Here is a 21,164-nt window from a genome sequence, read left to right on the forward strand (position 1 = left end):
TAGTGACCTGGTACTATACCTAAAAATACAGTAAGTCTGGAAGATGATCAGTAATATCAGCATGACAGCTTATACGATCGTATATGTGTAAGAAATATCACGATCCCGATCATGATCATTATCATGAGGATGATGGATGGTGCAGCATGCATGCATCACAGTCCCAGCATTCTGGGTCCCCTCTTTTTCCCACAGAGAAAACTCATCGAGAGAGACACAGAGATATCACGGACGGTCCTTTCAAATGCCTCGGGAACCCCAAAATTATTCACGCACACATTTTCACACTCATGTCTGCTATATATCTGCTTAATTATTAATTTATTTGAGTCCAACTTTAATTATGGCAATAATCATTTTAAAGCTGATCAAATTCGAAAGTCTGGTAAAAGGCAAGCAACTTTCTGAGAATTACCTTATTTATCCTTTTTTTGGGTCAATAAATTACCTTTTTTTATTCGATCTCTAGCTTCAAAATCATTTTCAATTAGAGTAACCCTTTAACTAATTATGTATTTGTAAACATAATTGGGGTTTGAGCTCAGAAAAGCAGAAAACAACACACTACCCTACACATTCTGCTTTCACTTGCACCCCCTAGCTAAAGCTAGTTCATGACTCTGCCTCTCACACACTTCCACTTTTGTGTACGTGTGTGTAAGGAAAACTTAGGTAGAGCGAGTTTACTTAGCAAAATAAAGTTTTTCTTTTTACAATAATATGTTATTTAAATATTAATTGACGTACTTATTTTTATTAAAAATATATTATTTAGTTTAAAATTTTTATTTATCTAGCAAGAGAGAGAGAGAGAGAGAGAGGGTGGGGGGGGGGGGGGGGGGGGAGGGAGGGAGGGAGAGGGTGGTGGCCCATCAAAATATATGGCTGACGGACTTTGAGGATAAAGGAGACTTATACGCGTAAGACTATGACTGCATAGAAGAAAAATAGAGAAAGAGAGACAGAGCTTAGCCAGGAAAATATAAAAGATGATATATTCTCTTTTAGGCATCATGGTGTTTGGTTTTTTCTTTTAGGAAATCAAACGGACAGAGGCAAAAACCAGATCATCATCAACCTCTAGCGTCCTATATTTTTGTGAGGGTTTTTGTAATTTACAGTGCTACTAAAAAAACAACCTGACTTGGGTTTTGGCAGAATCGATTGGAGTGTGTCTAAACACAAAATACTTGTTTTTTTTGTTCTTCTTTTAGCCTCCTTAATTAGAGCCTTTCCAAAACTAGTCTATTTTTGATCTTTTGTGAACGACTAAGCTACAAAAAGAGATATGCAAATGATGTCCGGTGATGGGTTTTCGATTAATATGTCATCCGCCATTGACGGGTTTGCTCAAGATCATCAACTAAACGATAACCCTAGCGGTGGCCTAAAACCCAATCCTCCTAACGCCGTCGCCAAAAAGAAGAGAAATCTCCCGGGAACACCAGGCAAGCAAGTTACCTCCATTTCATTTTTCCCAACTTATCCTTTTCATTCTCCGGGCGGCCGCAGAAGCCATACAATCATATATTCAATTCACTAGTACTAATCTTGGTGGGTTTGTTCTCAATTTATTGTTTCATACTTTGTCTCAACAGATCCAGATGCTGAGGTTATTGCCCTATCTCCGACAACATTAATGGCAACAAACCGGTTCGTCTGCGAAATATGCAACAAGGGTTTCCAGAGAGACCAGAATTTGCAGCTTCACCGAAGGGGTCACAACCTTCCCTGGAAGCTCAAGCAGCGACTGAACAAGGAGGTGAAGAAGAAGGTTTATATTTGCCCCGAGAAGACCTGCGTCCACCATGACCCGTCGAGAGCTCTTGGAGACCTCACCGGAATAAAGAAGCATTTCAGCAGAAAACATGGAGAGAAAAAGTGGAAGTGTGAGAAGTGTTCTAAGAAATATGCTGTCCAATCGGATTGGAAAGCTCACTCCAAGACCTGTGGGACTAGAGAGTATAAGTGTGACTGTGGAACCCTCTTTTCCAGGTAACATATCTTCATAATACCCAAGTTTTTTCTTTTTTTGAGTAATTTAAATGTTTGAATTTAAATGTTTGCTTATGTTGTAGATGAATTGAATGCTCATCAATGGGTATAGGGTTTGAAGTTAATGCAACAATATTATATGATTGGGCAATAAATGTGGTTTCATTTTATTTTATTTTATTTTTATTTTATTTTTTTTTACTTGAAATTTCCCTTAATTTAAACAGGAAAGATAGCTTCATCACGCACAGAGCATTTTGTGATGCCCTAACTGAAGAGAGTGCTAGGCTCACTACTTCATCAGTTATTGGAGTTCATTCAAATCTCAACTTTGGAAATGATGCAATGTTAAACAATCCAATGATGAACAATAGTCAAGCAGTAGTTCAAGATGTGTCTCAAATTTCCATGCAGTATGGGCAAGGTTTGATGAGGCAAGATTTCAATGGCTTAGATCAGCTTCATCAACATGAGAAGCCAAGATTGTCACTATGGTTGAATCAGCAGGCAACCAGTAATTCTAATCAGGTTAATCTGATGGATGATATGCAAGCAAATCCTAATCATCCGCTTTATGTAACATCATCAAGCTCTAATGCTTTTCCGGAAATGGTGCAAATGCCATCGTCTTCCAACAATGTCAATCTTTTTGGCTCATCTAATTCCATGACAACTTTTAGAGCTTCAACAAGTGGTGCAAATCTCTCTTTGTCACCAGGTCAAGAAAGCGGGACTAGTAAGCTCATTGGGAAAAATAGTAATTTAGTGAGCAGCGGCACGTCCAAGCCACCGGCTGCCCCAATGTCAGCCACAGCACTTTTACAAAAAGCAGCTCAATTGGGTTCGACTAGAAGCAGCAACAACCAAGGCAGCAGCTTGGGTGTAAATGTAATGTCCTCATCATCTTCTTCCAACACTTTGAGGGGCTTCTCGAATTTGAACCAAAATCGATCGAACGAGCTTCATCAAGTTGTTCAAAATGCACATCAATCAGGTGGTGGTAGTGCAAATTTGAGTTCATTAACAAGTTCATCATCAAATACTAGTGCTACTACACTTGAGCAGCTGATGAATACTATTCAACGGGGTCCGAGCAATATCGGAAGTATTGATCATCAAAACAGTCTAACTAGGGACTTTTTGGGCATGGGAGGAGCAGGAGGAGGAGAACATATTGATCAGTTATCCCATACCAATAGGCAAATATTTTTTCCACAAGATCTAGCCAAGTTTGCATCTTCAATGAGCCAATTCACTCGCAACCACTAGAGTCCTAATCAGAAAACTCAGGGAAGGACTAAGATATGCACCATTACGGACACCACTATAGTTCCCTTGACTAATAATATAATGTTGTATGTAAGTCTTCATGCATATTTCATTGCAGTATTAGTTCGGAATACTGGCTAACGCCGTGTAGTAAGTCATTCTCGAAAACTCAATGTTCATGTTGACATATTCAAAGTCAGTCTGAATCAGGACACCGAGTTGATGAATTCAAACTCAGATGGGGACCGCATGCTTGCTGAAGGATCAATAAGGATGATGGGGGAGCTGGATCTCTGTGGCTCTGCCTCTGGATGCAGCAGGCAAATGTGGTCTCAACTAGCTAGAGAGAGATCATATTTAGTTTTTTTTCGGATGGGGCCCAGCATTGTATTTGCATGTCTGAAAGCGACAGAACGAAGAGCAAACTTCAAATTATATATATATTTGCATGTTTTCGTTGTTTCTGTTGTTTTATCCTGTGGGCGTTATTTTAACCCTTTTTAGGATAATTTCCTTCGCTTTTTATATTTTCTGTTTTGTTATTTTTTAACTCGAATTTATGCTGCTGGATCAGATGAATAGTAGCTTTGTGACTCCTTCTGAAGTCGAACAGAGTGCACAGAAAACTACGTAATCGTATGGTTTGACCTTTCGTCAAAGTTATCCGGCCGCCCGTCAACATTGGTGGGTTTACTTAAAAGTAAGAAGACTAATAATTATTGAAGATGATGCCTTTACAGTCCATGGCAATTTGTTTAAGACAACGTGTGCATGCAGCAGTAGTTTAGGGTTTGGTTATCATCTAGGGCACACGTAACAAGTGAACGTATAGCTATAGGAGTCGTTTAGAATAAAAACCTTACAGTTAATAATACAAGTGCATGGCGAATTTATACTTTATGGTAGAGTGTTACTAAAAAGAACTTGTGTGTAATACGAAGTATGTAGTACTAATATATTGACGTTTCAAATACACACAAAAACTTATCGTAATATAGGCTTTACGCGTCTATTGGTATTTTGTGTTTTATGATCATGCTGATTACTGATTATAATACACACACACACACACACACACACATATTACACAAGATTTGACACAAACTTTAGACCATTAGATTAGCTACACACATATTACACAAGATTTGACACAAGCTTTAGACCATTAGATTAGCTCACTTTTAATGGTTGGGATGTAATTTGACATGTCAATTGATTTGATTATTAATTTTATCAAACAAATACATATTGGACATAAAAATTTGAACTTTCCAATGATAATTTCTCTCTACCCTATATCATTAATTCTGTTGTAAGCCTAATTTATTGAATCATATAAAGGACAAAGAGAGAGGGGGCGCGGCAATAGTAGAGAGAAAGATAGATGTGTAATTGTGAGCTGTGTGTTGTATCACCCCATTGTGCATTTATTTATAGTAGTAAGGAAGGTTAAATTCTTATCCTAATAGGATTACAACTCTAATAGGATAATATCTAACACTAGAGAATAGTCCAAAATATCCCTATATACACTAGGATTTACATAATCACATTCCTAATCTAATAGGACTGCAACACTCCCCTTGAGTGTGTAAATACTTAAACAAATGGCGTATCAAGTCTTCAACGATGAAGTAAGTATAGTTGATGAAATTGTCGGCACAAAGAGCGAATGCGAGTCTCATATCAATGGAAGAATGCATAAAAGGTAAAACTCACAAAACCTCGCTATGGTAAAACCCAAGGTAGGAGAAAAACCCATAGACTAAGGAGAAAAGTGAGAAGTTGCATTAAGTCAAAACTATACGTCTTTTGCATGCAAGTAGAAGAGCTCACAAGGGTATGACCAGCCCAAGATGGGTGCCTTGTCAAAACCTAGTTAGGTAGCAAAAACCCTGTGGGAAAAATGCTCCTAATCGTAGGGAAAAAGAGTACATTAAGATCAAGCGAGTATACTTTTGGATACTCCCCATGAGTTTGACAGAACTTCCAAATGAGAACTACAAGCATTGCATATGAATAGTTAGGCATACCAATTCCTCGGACAAGCTTTTGGAAAGTTGACTTCGGCATTGATGTCGTGTAAAGGTCAACAAGGTTGTCTAGGATCGGCTTGCATGACTTCAATCTCCTGATGCTTTGCTAATATGGATTTAGACATAATACACCTTGGCGTTGACTTTGTTGATGTATCATGTCTTGGTCGGGTTGATACATGCGGTATAGTCTTCGTGGATCGTCGTTGGGACTCAACGATGGATGAAAACATCGCAGGTACTTCAAATATGCTCAACAAGAGCTCTCAACCATGTCTCACGTGTGGCGTAGTGAAGTGAGGATGAGCCTTTGAATGATTCAAAGATTTTGCAACTAAGGTCATATCGTGGACCTACAAGATTCTCAAACAGTAAAGACATAACCATATGGGGATTTGCCTTGTGCGGGTTTGATAAGTAACCATCATCAGCATAATAAACAAGGCAAGCATCATTCTAAGGATTAAGGGTCGGATCCGCTCGAGATGCGTTGGGATTAGTCTAAATCTGTAGTATATTTCAATGTAGCAGAAAATGTCTTTAATACCAAATTAGTGATTGCGTATAGGCGTAGTGCTGCATCTTTACCAATAGATCAATAGCGATGGCGATGTCCTATCTAACACAATTAGCTAAATACAATAAAGCGCAAAGTTGAACTTAGATATGGAATTTCAGATTCCATAACCTCTTCAAGGGTCTCATTTGCATATAGCGTATGGAAGATCATAGGTATACTCAAGGGTAACACCTTCGGGGTGTAGTTTGGCTGGTAAACCAACGTACCGTCAAAACAACGCTTGAACTTCAGTTCAAGGTATATAAACGAGTTTTCCCAAGATCCTTCATCTCAAATTCCATCTTCAGGTACAAGGCAGTTTTCTCAAGCTCTTCTCTTAGTGAGATTTATGTCACCAACATAAACTGCAACTCTAGCAATTCGGAATAAGACTTCATAGTTTAACATGCAATGGCATAATTCATATCCCTAACTGATTAAATAATTACTTAGACAGGTATACCATATCCATCGGCTTGCTTCAGTTTGTAAGTGAACGCCTCAAACAAGTTGAGAGGGCGTTCCGTGGTTTAAAACTATACCAGTCCATGTAATTTTTCAGGAACTTACATCTAATTCTTCGTATCAATATCCTCATGGAGAAAACACTAACCACATTTGAGAGAAACCTTATGCCGTAAGGCGTGCATCATATCACACTATTTCATTCACCTCATTACGATTCCTTTCTCACTTGTAACACAACAGGGTTACCTTGGGCAGTGTACGAATGATAGGTCCAAACACACTTTGGTAAGGAATATAACCTGGATTATAATTTCGATTGTCCAGTTAGTTCTATATTGTCACTAATCAACGGAACACGGTTCGATATCGTCGCTTTCATTTATATCGGTAGCTACCATATAAGTGAAAACATCATCGACGATAATCTCATTCCAATTCCATTATCTCATCCAAACTGGTATACTGGACCAAGAACTTTAAGTCTCGGGAGTAGTCTGGATTAATTTCATAAGATGGAAATGATTTGAGACATCGATCAAGTATGTATTCATTTTATGATGTGACCTTCCTCTTCTAGGAAAGTGAATCCAATGAACTGAGTGACCTGTCGTGCTTCATACTGAGACAAATTGATTGGCTATCCGCCAGTGTACCGGATCGTCTAACAGGGGTGGCACACCCTTCAGGGATGTTGACTCGACATCCTTTAAGTACGTCTATCCTTGCAGGCATGTTTGCAGCTGGTATATGATCTTGTCATTTTGGCTAGATCAAAGGAATGCATATGGAGCAACATTCTAAAAGCCAGAATTCATTGCACTTGCTTATCACACTTGTGCAATACAGGGATCGAGATAAGACATAGTGGGCAACGTCCACGCAAATTATCGTTGTTCTACATAAACGTTGATGTTCTTATCTCCCCTTAACAGCGGAAATACTATCTCATTGAAGTGACAATCCGTAAATGAACGGTAAAGATATCGCATGTAAGGGCTCTAAGAGAGCTAGTGTGAAAGAGAATTGTAAGCGATAAAAATTCATATCCTTCTTTGAGGACCCATACTGGTATGTTGCAGCAGTGCAACTTGGCACATGGAATGCACACCCAAATGCATAAGTATGACATGTCAAGTTCATACCCAGTAACCAATTATAACATCGAATAGGTTGGGTGACAGTGGGCCTTAAGGCGAACCAACGTAGCTGTGTACAAGATTGCATAGCCCTAGGTAGAAACCAAAAGCTTGGTGCATTCACCAAGGTTCAGGCGATCATTTATATTGCGCTTTATGATCACTCTGCGAGGCTATTTTAGGGTGAACATAAGAATTTGATGTTCAATTATAAACCCAAAAGATATGCAATCCTTATTGAAAACCGTCGATATAAACTCTTCGACATTATCTAGTCTTCTAGACTTTATGGGATAATTAGGGTGGTGAACCCTTTAAAATTGGCCATGAGGTTTAGTAGCAATGTGTGTGGACAAACATGTGACCAGTTTATCGATTCATCAACCAAAACCATAAATATTTATATTGTCCGCATTTTGGTTAGATTAGCCCACAAATGTTCCCTTGAATCCACTATGAAAAGAAGGTTGTTTCATATCTTTGCTAGGGATGATATAGAAATCAAATTTCCCATATAAGCAGGCTTAGCAAAGTTTGCTTGTAAGGACATGATCCTTACTTCGGGTAAGAAGATGCGACATAGCATCATTGTTCGACCTAAATGTCCTCAATGGTTGTGTCAAAGCAAGTAAACAGCTCAATCACCAGGCTCTAGGCTAGCCACATTTGGCGTGTTATCAGCTAGGAAACAACCCATTAGCTCCAAATCAAAGCTTCAGTCTCATGTTTGGAGATGGTGCAAAGATATTCCACCTTATTTTCTTCAGTGATTTCATTCATGATCATTGTTCTCTTGAATATCCTTAAGACTCAATGACGTTCTTCCGGAATGAGGAGAATATAAGGTCTCTTAAATGGTGAGTTGGTACCATTCATACAACGAGGAGCGTAGTACCATCCATACAACAAGGAGCGTGCCAATGCTCTGAATCAGGTTAGATAGATCTAAAGTCGTTGCTAGAGATGTGATTTAGGCATAAAGTTCGTGTGCGTAGTATCACATTCATGCAAACAACTAACTTTCCCATATTCGTACCTAATCACGTGTTTAATTGAATTCGGTCACATGTATACAAGAAACATGATTCTATTAACTTGTATTCGAGGACAATATCAATAAGATTATCCGTAACAAAAAACAAACACCAAACTTGAATCCCAGAACATGAAAAAATGTTCACAAAGTAAATGGTTTACTGAGGGATTCAGCCAACAAGGCCACCAAAATTCTGCTCTTCCAACGATGTTCGGTGGAGCAAAATTAGTTTCACATATTGACTACAAGAATGGTACTCCTTAACGACATCGGTAAAGGCATGAACAGATGCATAACCAATGATATCTATTCCATCAAGACGGAAGTAGGTTCTACAGGGTTAAGGTTCAGGAATATTATCTCTTATTCTTGAAGTTTTAGGCCTTAGGTGCCAAGGATCATGCTTCGAGCATGATGCCACACCTTGGCAGGCCTTGATTCTATCGTATGTTGTAACAAAAAAAAATAAAAAAAAATAAAAAAATAAAAAAAACTTGAAATTGGATTATAAGAGAGACAGACCTAGGCTTGGGTTCAGTAGGCTCCAACCAAAGCTAGAATAATCTGTTCGGTAGGCCTCTGAAAAAGCAGCGCAATACCATTCGGTGGGCCTCAGCCGAAACTAGGAATCACCATTAGGTAGGCCTTGATTGAATTGAGTCAGGCCATTCAGTAGACTCTAGCCGAACAAGGTCTATACTGCTCGATAGACTCCAACTGAAGCTGGGTCTATACGTTTATCTCACATTTGTGGTAGTAATCAGGTCCGAGAATTTGGTAAACTTCCGATTTCTACACTGTTGCTTCAGGAGCGAGTTAGAAACATAGAATGACGAGAAAAGTATTCTCCAGTCAAAATTCGATTGGATTTATAAACTTCAGAATTGTACTCATTCATGAACGTAATCATGGTGTGCTTCAGACAATATCTTTAATGATTAAACGGTCAGTAAGAGTGAGATAAAGAGTTATGGAATCCTTGTTCAGGAGGTACTTGCCGTTTGTAGTGCTTCGGGTATAGGTCTTCGAATGAAGATCATGGTGGAGACTTACTCAGCTCTTCCATGCCATTGTTGGCTTCAATTGTTTATCAGCTTCTTGATAGTCAAGTGGAGATTCATATCTTGTACCCCACATAAAGTGGTTTTGGTGAAGAAACGTCCAAATCAGTGAAATTGACTTGTTACGCTACGACAATCCACTGAATGGAGGGAACAAGATTGTGATTGATGCTATAGAAAATAAAATATCCATAAGCATCAAAGGTAGAGCATTCGAATTCTAAGACATGGTTTTCATGAAAAACGTCGGGTTTTCATGGGTGTATTTGTTTTATGAAAACTTCGATTTCAAAGGTAACTTAAGTGTGAGTGCATCGGGACTACGAAAAATAGTCAACGGTTCAAAGAAATTGAATAATTTATTGAATTGTTAATGTCCAAAAGTGGGCTTTAGGCCAATAATTTTGGATGTCTTGTCAGATTAGTGGACTGCTGGTCATTTTAATTAATTCAATAGATCGTAACCATTCAGGGTTAATCGTAGAAGCAAAAATAATAATAACATTCGGGTTAAAATAATAGCACAATCTTGGTGGGCTTGGGTGTCGTGCGCGGGGCAAAGCCTCAGAAGAGGTTTAATGGGCCACATGTTGGCTGAGCAGTAGCCCAATCATGGCTGCAGGCTATGACCTATGTGTCTAGGGACAGGCTTAACAACAAAGATGCTGGTTTGTGGGCCATAAAAGGCGCGGGTGCACATGCCTAATACGGAGCTGGCCTGGGATGGGTGCACGCGAAGCCCAGTGAGAGCTGGCTTCGTTGTAGGCTGGTTCTAGGCAAGCCCAGCCACATGGGTTGACATTAGTGATCGCGGGCCGAGACAAATGGTGAGCCTAGCAAGCAAAGCTTGCTTTAGGCAAGCCAGGTCGCATGCAAGCAAAGCTTGCTGGCTTGTTAAGCCGAGACAAGGATAGAGCGCTGGCCGGCTGAAGTGGACTTAGGGCTTCAAGCCCGTGCATAAACCAACCCAGGCCTTAATGCAGTTGAAGCAAGTCCAGAGGGCTATTGCAATAGGCCCATGGCGTCGAAACGACGCCGTCCTAGCTGTGGCGTGGCTCGACGATGTGTCATGGAGCCGCTGCTTAATCGCAAAAAATCCCAATTTTTTTTCGAATTCTAAGGTTAAAACCCCTAAATGCTTCTAAATTAATTTAGATACTTTGACTCACAAATTCCACATAGCATAATTGCATATTGCATGAACAAATATATATATTGACAAAATATATGAACATATATGCAATATATATAATTGAAAGGAAAATTTAAATATAGGGGGTTCATGCATCATGGGGAATTTTCATGCTTCAAGGTTGTTTCAAATATCTTAATTTATTTTAAAAGAACCTGATTGGCAGAAAACAACTAAGCCTTTGAATTTGTAGAAAATCATTCTCTGAAAGCCGGAATTGCATCTCCAATGCATTGTATCACATTCAACACGGAAAAGTTAAATTGAATCAATAGCATGTAGATCAATTCAATAAAATAATAAATTAAAAAGAATGATTAAAATGTAATATTTCCCTGATTGAAGATCAAACTCTCATTAGTGCAACATCAAGAGCATGCTGATAATGTGTTGTAGGTCTAATTTACTGAATCATATAAAGGACAAAGAGAGAGGGGGTGCGGCAATAGTAGAGAGAAAGAGAGATGTGTAATTGTGAGTTGTGTGTTGTATGACCCCATTGTGCCTTTATTTATAGTAGTAGAGAAGATTAAATCCTTACCCTAATAGGATTACAACTCTAATAGGATAATATTTAACCCTAGAGAATAATCCAAGATATCCCTAGATATACTAGGATTTACACAATCACATTCATAATATAATAGGACTGCAACAAATTAAATATTAATTATGTTTCATTCTCTCTTTTTTTTTTCCTTTTAATATGATATGATTGATCTCTTTCTTGTTTGTTTGCAATTTTCTCTTTGTTTTTTGTCTCTTCGAATTTCTTGCAGTCTCAGGTCTTTTGTTGAAGTTCTTCAATAACTAGTTACTATTTGATTGTACTAGTCCACCTATTTTGTTGTCCTTAATCACCACATGTGGTTGTTTTTGAGTTGCAGCCTAGTAATCATTTTCAGTTTTTAGAAACAAACCCACCACTTTACATGGTGGCAGCGGTGGTAAGAATTGTTCTTCTTTTCTCATAGCATTGTTCAAACATACATCCTATTATCAGGGCCGGTCCTGAGTATTTAGGAGCCCTGTGCAAAACTTAGATGGAGGCCCTTCATTTTTTTTAATATTATATTTTTTTAGTATTATTTTTTTTCAATTTTTTCATCTATAAAACTAAAATATTACAAGTTACTACAACAAAAATAAGTTGTTTGATCGCCCAGGTGTTTTTCCTTACTTTCAAAGGTCCTGAGTTTGATACACGTTGGATGTGTTTTTGTTATCTCCTTTTTAATTTTACAAATTTGCAAAAACTTAAAATAGCAAAACAAATCCTTTTTAAGTTTAGCAGAAACGTTAAATAACAAAACAATATCACAGGGATTCGAACCCAGCACAACAGATATAAGGAAAAAGAGCTAAACCGCTAGCACTAGAACCACATATAACATTGTTTTTGCATCTACTCTATTTTATATGCATCTGTATACATGTAATGAAAATTTGGGTGCCCTTCTGAATTGGGGACCCTGTGCAGTGACACATGTTGCACACCCTCAGGACCGGCTCTACCTATCATATACTATATATATATGAAAATTTGGGGGCCTTGCTGGATTGGGGACCCTGTTCAGTGGCACCTGTTGCACTTCCTCATAACCGGCTCTGCCTATCATATACTATATATATATATATATATATATATGTAGTATAGCGTTTCTGACATGCTATAAATGACAGTTTGTGTTGTAGTGACTAGATATTTTAAGATAAACACTTGAATTCCATAAATTAATAATGAAGAAGAAGAAAATACCAAACCAAGAAACTTTGAGAACTACATTGCCTATAATTTTTTTTTCTTCGAAAGATCAGTCTTTGTGCGAATGATTCGAACTCTCCCGTGAGTGAAGGAGAATAGCAAATTTTATATGAGGTAATCTATTTACATTCATTCCGTGATTCTACCAAGCTATCAAGTGGCAGTTGACAATGTAATCACACAGCTGTCCTGGCCCCCATTTTTTCCTTTTCTTTTTGTTTGTTTAGTTTGGCATGATGATCAATCCGGCAGCATACTGCTATCTAGATTCTGCCTAGATCAACCCAGACGACTTCTTTTCTTCTGCTTTTAGCTCAAGAACAGAAATATATATCCGTGGCATCATATTTTTTTATATAATATTTGACACAAATTTTAGATCATTAGATTAACCTACTTTGAATGGTTAAGATGTTATGAAAATTAATTTTCTTTAAGTGTTTAAACAAATATACATTAAAAATTAAATTAATTTTTTTTTAATTATGACTTTAATTCTCTCTCTTCAATAGTTAATTATGTTTTGACTCTGTCATACTTCCCTTACCTTCCTCTTTTTCCCTTTCTCGTCGATCCTTATATGCTCTTCTATACTTAATCATCGAGTCGGACTCGTCTATTCTTATACAAACCTTCAAACATGGCAGGCAACCTGACACGGAGATTGAGAGTGTCCTTTCTGATATTAGGAAGATGGTTCTGTAGTTTGAGTCAATTTCCTTCGCGTGTGTGGCAGCTGGGCGCGCGGGGGTTGGGGGAAGAATTGTAACGGGGTTTTTCACTTCCTTATTTTTTTTCATGTCAGTCCACACTATAATAGCCTTAAGCATTTTCGTAGCATTTTTTAAAAGCAATAAAAACTACTGTACCATATATAGCATTCTAAAACGCTATTATAGGTATAATAGATAGCGTTTATAAAGTGCTATTGTATGGTTTGATAGCATTTATAAAGTGCTATTATCTCTTTTTGGTAGAGCTATTGCAATGGTCTAAATGTTGGTAAAATAGTTTACATTTTTCTTATGGCTTTAAGAGTAATTAGTATATTAAACGAAGAGAACATTAAAAAGTAAACTTTTTATTGAATGGCCAAAACAAGGTATCAGTTGTATTACATATCCAATGATGCTGAAAAGGAGAAGCGTTTTGGCATCTTCAAGAAAAAATATGAGGCCGTCGAAATTTTCAATCGTCAAGAAGACGGGAAAAGCTCGTAGAGAATAGCATAAGCAAGTTTTCTGATATGACAGATGAAGAATTCTCGGCAATCTACCCGCACCCTCGGTCTCTACCTCGTCATCCACTAGGAAATTCTACGTCTTGAGAGTAAACCTGGCAATTTGTTACACAACTCATTAACACAACATGTAAACGATACGAAAATAATGAATTTCGGGTTAACACGATAACTAATCGGATCATTATTGGATCACACGATAATCCACTAATAACGAGTCCTTAACAGGATAACACCATAGTGACACGCCGGTAACCTGTTTTGACACAATAAGAAAAAAAATTATTTTGATGATTTTAGTTTTTTAAACTACTAAAAAAAAACTTACTATAAAATACAATAGATATAATGAATATGTATATATTGTTTATTAATTATTATTCTATTATGATTTTAAATTTTAAGTTTTATTTATTTATTTATTTATTTATTTTATAGGATATTATAGGCAAAGATTGAGATTAAAAATCATAAAACACATTAAAAATAAAAATATCAAGTAATTTAAAAATGGAAGTTTTAACGAAAAGTCCGCGGTACTGTTCACTTTAACGAAAAATCACATTTTTACACTAAAAAGTCAAACCTAGTATTATTCACTTTATCTTTTATTTTGTCCTTATCATTAAAACTCAAAGTTTTCAAGCATTTTCATTAGTTTTCCTTTTAAAAATACCAAACACATTAAAAAAAATTATAATAATTAATTTACATGTGCAAAAAATATGAAAAAAAATATGCAAACGCTCGTAGTCGCATCCTTTATGCTTTGAGGATGGGTATATGATCGTTTGAATTTTTAAAACCATACAAACTCTCATGAATAGTATTTTTAAGGGAGTTCAAAATAAACAAAATTCATAATCATTAATGTATAAGTCTAAAAAATGTGAAAGCATAATAAACGTTCATAATTGCATCCTCAACGCTTAGACGATGGTTACATGGTCATTTAGATTTTTAAAACCCTCCAAATCTCATGAACAATGTTTTTTATTTGAGTGCAAAATTAATAAAATTAATAATAATTATTGTAGAAGTGTGAAAAATGTAATCACTCGTAATAAAAAGCTTTACAACTTTCATGAAGGGAACTCCGAAATTTAGTATTATGTTTTACATTTTTTTGGGTCAAATTATGTTTTTCATTGTCATTTTTATTGATTTAAAATATATTTTTCTTAACGGGTAACAGGTCAGGTCATATTACCTGATAATATTAACGGGTTGATTTCGGGTCGGATCATATTAGCCATTTACTTTAACGGATATTACATGACACAACCCGTTAAGCTATCGGGTATAACACGAAAACGACACGAACACGATAAACACGACATGAATACCAGGTCTACTTGGGAGTATCCTGATGTGCACGTTCCTGACAACATTAACTGGAGGCTTGATAAATTTATCACTCCGGTGAGAGATCAAGGTCTTTGTGGTAAGATTTTTATTTACTTTTAGTTAGTTAAAATCTATTCTTTATTTTGTACTTGCATATTTTTTTTTTTTGGCCTTTAGTACATGGTTGGTCCTTGCATTTACAACACTGTGTGTTGAGTTTTTCCAAGCCCATAATGAATTGTATAAAGTTTATCAAGAATTATAGTCTTAGAGGATTAAGTGGTTTTCCTTGTTGAAGAGGTTTTTTCAATTGGAGTGGTTTTCCCAATTGGAGTTATTTTTCCATTTGAAGTGATTTTCCCAATTGGAGTTGTTTTTCCAATTGAAGTCGTCTTTCCAATTGGAGTTGTGTTTACCAGTTTAAGTTGCTTTCCCAATTGGAGATAGTTTCTCAATTGGAGAATGATTCATAACTATATTGCCTTGCCCATGAAGATGAGTAGTTCTGATCAAGGGAAGCCTGATCAAGAGAAGTTTGATCAAAAGGAGCTTGGTCAAGAGATGTTCAACCATGGGAGTGTGGTTATGGGTACTTCGATCAGAAGGAGCCTGGTTAAGAGAAGTCTGATCAAAAGAAGCTTGGTCAAGAAATGTTCGATCAAGGGAAGTCTGGTCATGGGTACTTCAATCAAGGAGAGCTTCGTCAAGAGAATTTTAATCAAGGCAGTTTGCCACGAGTAGTCTAATTAGGAAAGGCTTGACTATGATTAATTCGATCAGGGGGAGTTTAGTCATGAGTAATTCGATTAAGGCCAGGGAGCCTGGTTATGAGAAGTTCGATCAATGAGAGTTTGATCAAGAGGAGCAATCCTATTTTGGTATACTAGTCTCATGGTTTGTAGAGGAAGATTGTTGGATTTTTATAGCTCATGATGAGTTGTCCTAAGTCTATTAAGAATTATAGTCTTAGAAGATTATGTGGTTTTCCAAATTGGAGTGGTTTTTTCAATTAGACTAGTTTCCCTATTCGAATTGTTTTCTCAATTGAACTGGTTTTCCCAATTGGAGTAGTTATTCCCATTGAAATTGTTTCCCCAATTGAAGTTGTTTCCTAATTGGAGTTATTTTCCCATTAAAGTTGTTTACCCAATTGGAGTTATTTTCTCAATTAGAGAGGGATTCACAACTAGAATCTAATTACGATTAATAATCCTTATTGGAGAAGACCTTTATCGTGTCTATATAAATGGGCTATTACACTAGTTTTGAATTGCAGCAAAATAATAATTTGTAAACCACTGTAGGAGTTAGAGTGCACTAGTACAATAACACACTTATGCGATGGAAAATCGTGTGACGAAGCGTATTACGTCGCGCAAAAACATTTTGCGCGACGTTGACAAAGAAGCGTTACGCAATGATGTTTTGTGACACGCTCGACCCTAATATTCTCCAAACACTATGATAGGCACGTGTTGGCTAACACCCGAAGGTGACGAAGCCATATTAGGATGCATGAGAACTAGAAACAATTAACCGACAAGACTAAAACTTGTAAATTTAATTATAATGAATATGCAATTATGGAATGTGTTCAGAGACTACAACCAATTCGAGACACTAAACAGGAATAATATAAAATTGAATGAACAAAGAGATGGGTCCTACACTGAGAGGACTCGAAGATGCCGATGTGGTAATGCCTTGATGCCAGGATTGTACGCCTCGAATCTAAGTCCTGAAGGGGCGCAAAACAAAACATGAGTGGACCAAGTTGATATATAAGTAACAGTGAAGCAGTTATTCATCAGTGTACTAACGCCCAAAGTTTATGAAAACTCAATAGTATAACATGTAATAGGTTTTCCAAAAACGCTAGCATGCCATAAAACCTTTCATAAAACATATATCATATATAGTGTGCTTAGTAGTGATATCAAAATCGCCCGAAGGCTCTCCATCACACACCCGTAGGTAGATCATTCGCCTGTAGGTAGAACATACGCTTGTAGGCAGAACAGTGACCACTAGATAAGCACAAAAACATTGTATATAATCTTTCTAACACAAGTATATATATCTTAACGATCAGTAGCTCTAACAGCATATCTCAAAACATCTTCATAGTACATAGTCATCCATCATATATACTACAAAGAACATGAAATTGATAAAGCATGGTATTCCAAAATATTCTCAGTAAAGCATGATATCTCATAAAAAGTAAAGTTTAATTTACTCATAAAACGTAACCTAATAAACATGTTTTTCATGTATGCATTTCTAAAGCAAAATTATGCATTTTGGAAGGGGTCCACTCACAGATACTCCGTTGTGGATGAGTTGTGCGAAATAGGAAGGACGAAAACACCGCTAATAAATGCACCTAAGCACATAAAGGGTCCAATCAATAAAACTCTACCATAACGATTGAATTTTAGAAAACGGACATCATAAACGGATTTAGGATGTCGAAAAACATGAGGGGGACCTTATATACCTCTACGCGCCGCTGCACGCACCCTCACGCACCGCTGCAAGGTGGCAGCCCCAATGGCCATGTGCCGAGGTGGGTCACCGAAAAAGTCACCAACGCCACCGTGGACGGCGGCAGAGGTGAGTGTGCTCCACGGGCTGGCATAGGCAGCCCTTCACAAGCGCCCACGCACCACTCACGCATAGCCTAGGTTCTAGGATCCGATTAGGTTTGGGCCGAATTTGGGTCGAGTTTGGGCTTTGTTCCTGGGCTTAGGTTGAGTGGTTTGGATTGCAAAATTGGGCCTGGGCCAAAGGTTCCATGGCCCAAATGAAGGATTTAGGGCTGGGTTATATTGGGTTTAGGCTTGAAAGCCTGGCCCAAGTGCTTGGGCTGGTACAATGGGTTTTGGGTCTAGGTTTAGGGTTCCCGGGTTGGGTTAACCCAGTTTTCAAGTGGGTTTCGACGAAGAAGAATACCAAAACTTCCCAAGCTCCGATCAACACTGATTCTTGACCATTTCCAAAGATTTAAAAGCCAAAATGAAGGTGGAGAGATAAGGAATGAGATCGTACCTTTGAGGTCCCTCGCCATGGCCAAAGCTGGCCGGAAATTAGCTCGAAAGACGTCGAACTCGTAAAAAAAACTAGGAAAACACCTCCCCAAATTGATTTTCGTGTTTGAACCTTCATTAACCCGTCCTCCCTCACCAAAGCTTCAGGGTCTAATACCAATTAGGTGTTGCCGTTGATATGTGAGTGTGGGTGTCCCGGGAGAGGGGAGAGTATAGAGAGAGCTCGAAAGAGAAAATGATGAAGAGAGAGAGAAGTCTGAGATTGTGTGGAGGGAGAGAGAGCATGGGTCCAAAGAGAAGGAAAGGAAAGTGGGTCGGGGGACAACCTAAAAGCAAGTGGCCCCACAAGGTACACTAAATAAGGCCCAAAAGCAAACCCAAAAGAAAATATCTAGCCCATAAGGGTAAAATTACCAAAATACCCTCATTTCAAAAATACCTAAATAAATATCAGCACGGGTTGTTACAATCTACCCCCTGTTAAGAAAATTTCGTCCCAAAATTTGAAATAGCTTGCTATACTGAAATACTCGAACATAGGAAGAAGAATATATATGTAGCGAAGAAATCAAGTCAGAGCGGTTGCACAAAAGGGAAAATGCCACACCATCGTGATTGGGTTGCAATGATTCCATCTTTTCATACCTCCAAGCTCACACCTTCTTCCTCCATCAGTGTAAAAGTAGAAATATACTTTATAAAGATATAAAGTCGAAAACATATAATGACGTAAGGTCGAAAGTATGTACATAATATACGATAACGTCAAAACAGATATGCAATAACATAGAGATCGAAAACTTGTGCTAAACTTAAAATTGAAAACGGAAAAAGCCTTACCCCAAAACATTTGTACCGTCAAAAAACACATATATAACTATAATAAGATTATGTTAAAATACTTGTGTTGAAAATCCAAACCAAAAATGAAATGGCCTTGTCCAAACATTAGTTATGTCACGTATTTCGAGAGTGGGTATGTCTTGAGTTAAGTCCTAATCATAGCTAACTAATAACTCCTGTTGTCGATGGCCGATTCGCGCGCTTGCTTACCAAACCCAACAATTAAGCCATCGATATTACAGTCTACAACGTATAATGCCAATAACTCATTGTTGTCTCGGTAAGCAAATGAGAAGTTTCTGAAGTTGTCAAAACGTTATTGTGCTCCTCAATGTGAAATTTGCCTAGATCGTCTAATTCACGCCTTGATTGTACTGCCGCACTACTTCAAAACGTACCAACCAGTGCTGCCAGAAATGCTTCGACATCATGCGCATCCAAACAACAAAGTCCTGGAGTGAAGTATTCGAAAGATGCGTGGAGGTGAACACATATCATAAACATGTCTTTCGTGACTAATTGTGATGATCGCTCTCCTGGCCGAGAAGTACAAGATTTGAAACCTATATTAGAAGAACAATCACTCAGACTACTTCCTTCGAATAACGACTGCCACTTCACACCATTCACAGAAATTGGCTCACAATTACCAGACTCAGAACCCAAGATGGAATTTAATCTCAATAGATGTATATAAAATGTGTGTTAGGGTTGGGTGGAAGATACCTTAAAAATATTTGGGCATGTGAACTTATGTATATATCGTTGGGAAAGAACTACTAGAGTACGATATCATGCCTATGAATTGTAGCAAGATAATGTGACTATTCATTTCTACATGAAGATAGTGATTGGTGATGTAATCCGTTGACCACCCGTACTACTACCTTCACCAATCCCTTACTAAAAGGCAGTTCAAACCTCAAGGCCACATGAAAGTCTTCTTGATAAGTCTGGTAGGCTAGAGAGAAGGTTATGCTCCAAATATTCTTACTAACATCCATATGAAAGTGGGCGCAATCATTTGCCGAGTCAATCTATTGTGAGTTCCTCACTGATTGAGCAAGAAACCACATCGAGAATGCTAAAAGAACACTTTAGGATTTGAGTGTCAAAACAAGTTCATTAAATCTAAAGTACAAGATATCTGGATTTGAATATACAACTCTGATGCTTGACTTCATACAAGTACCAAGCTTGATTGGGTAGTAACAACTCGAAATAGTCAAACCTGAAAATTAGCTTACTCGGTTTCGTGATGATCCATGATCATGTTGCAAAATAGCCAAGAGTTCTGTAAAGGGAAAACATAACTGATTGAAGAATATTCGGGTATTGGTGTGTCTTTCTACTAAGTTGTTCAGCAACTATACTTGCATAATCGGGGTGGTACATGATGGTGTAGTCGTAGACATTTATATACTCTATCAATCATCATCGCTTGAGACCTAGCTCATTTCGACTAAGAATCTAACTAAGAAGTTTTGCAAGGTTGATAAAGATTTTACGCGTTTCACCATGGTGAGGGTGTCCTTAGATTTTCAAGTCAGGATAATAACTGTAGACTCTAGGTAAAAAATAGGACGGTTCGCATCAGGTGGTCCCAACCGTTGAAAAGTAAAAACGTTACCCAATATGGTGCCTTAATGCACAACGACACCTTCAATAAACATCACTAACAGATTCAAAATTTATTAGTGTCATCGAGAAGTATATGAACAACGGTAGGGTGAGACAATCGAAGATGAGGGTTTGGGTTATGGTCAAAGAATCGTTGACAACTATCAATAGAAATCGACAAGGCCAATCATATTTCGTAATTCACGACACTCAAGAAGATTCTCAATTTCCAACTGTCATAAGCTTGGTTTTGGTAAAAATAACTTCTGCTACCAAAGAAACTCCCAAGAAAAGTATCTACTCTAGGCAAAAACAACGTTCGAAGAATTTGACGTACAACTGACAATTAATATTTAGTGAACCTGACTTCGTGGTTGGAGTAAGCAAGAAGGTTATCGATAGAACAATCATCGAGAATTTTTCTATATCAAATGTTTCGAATAATTTCCATATAGACATGACTTTGCCCGTCATTCCTATGGAACACATGTCGCAGAGTAACATCACCTTTTTTAGGTTTTCAAACTTAAACCACTTAGATTTTTTA

At 37.6% G+C, this 21,164-nt stretch overlaps 1 protein-coding gene across 1 annotated transcript; it reads left to right on the plus strand.

The window, feature by feature from the left end:
* Window positions 1-883: 883 nt before the first annotated feature.
* Window positions 884-3,724, plus strand: LOC103966032 (zinc finger protein JACKDAW-like). Its single transcript, XM_048576995.1, has 3 exons — window positions 884-1,448; window positions 1,599-1,995; window positions 2,223-3,724. The coding sequence occupies exons 1-3, from the start codon at window positions 1,289-1,291 to the stop codon at window positions 3,262-3,264; spliced, it is 1,599 nt and encodes a 532-aa protein (XP_048432952.1). The 5' UTR covers window positions 884-1,288; the 3' UTR covers window positions 3,265-3,724.
* The last annotated feature ends 17,440 nt before the right edge of the window (window positions 3,725-21,164 follow it).

The sequence above is a fragment of a genome, unplaced genomic scaffold (assembly GCF_019419815.1).
Source record: "Pyrus x bretschneideri cultivar Hongxiangsu unplaced genomic scaffold, Pyrus_bretschneideri_v1 Contig94, whole genome shotgun sequence".
NCBI lineage: Eukaryota > Viridiplantae > Streptophyta > Magnoliopsida > Rosales > Rosaceae > Pyrus > Pyrus x bretschneideri.

Bases quoted from the DNA above. Each gene is read 5' to 3' on its own strand.
- LOC103966032 (XM_048576995.1), top strand. From the start codon at position 1,289: ATGCAAATGATGTCCGGTGATGGGTTTTCGATTAATATGTCATCCGCC. The intron at 1,449-1,598 runs GCAAGCAAGTTA...TTGTCTCAACAG, and splicing joins AAATCTCCCGGGAACACCAG to ATCCAGATGCTGAGGTTATT. The intron at 1,996-2,222 runs GTAACATATCTT...TAATTTAAACAG, and splicing joins TGTGGAACCCTCTTTTCCAG to GAAAGATAGCTTCATCACGC.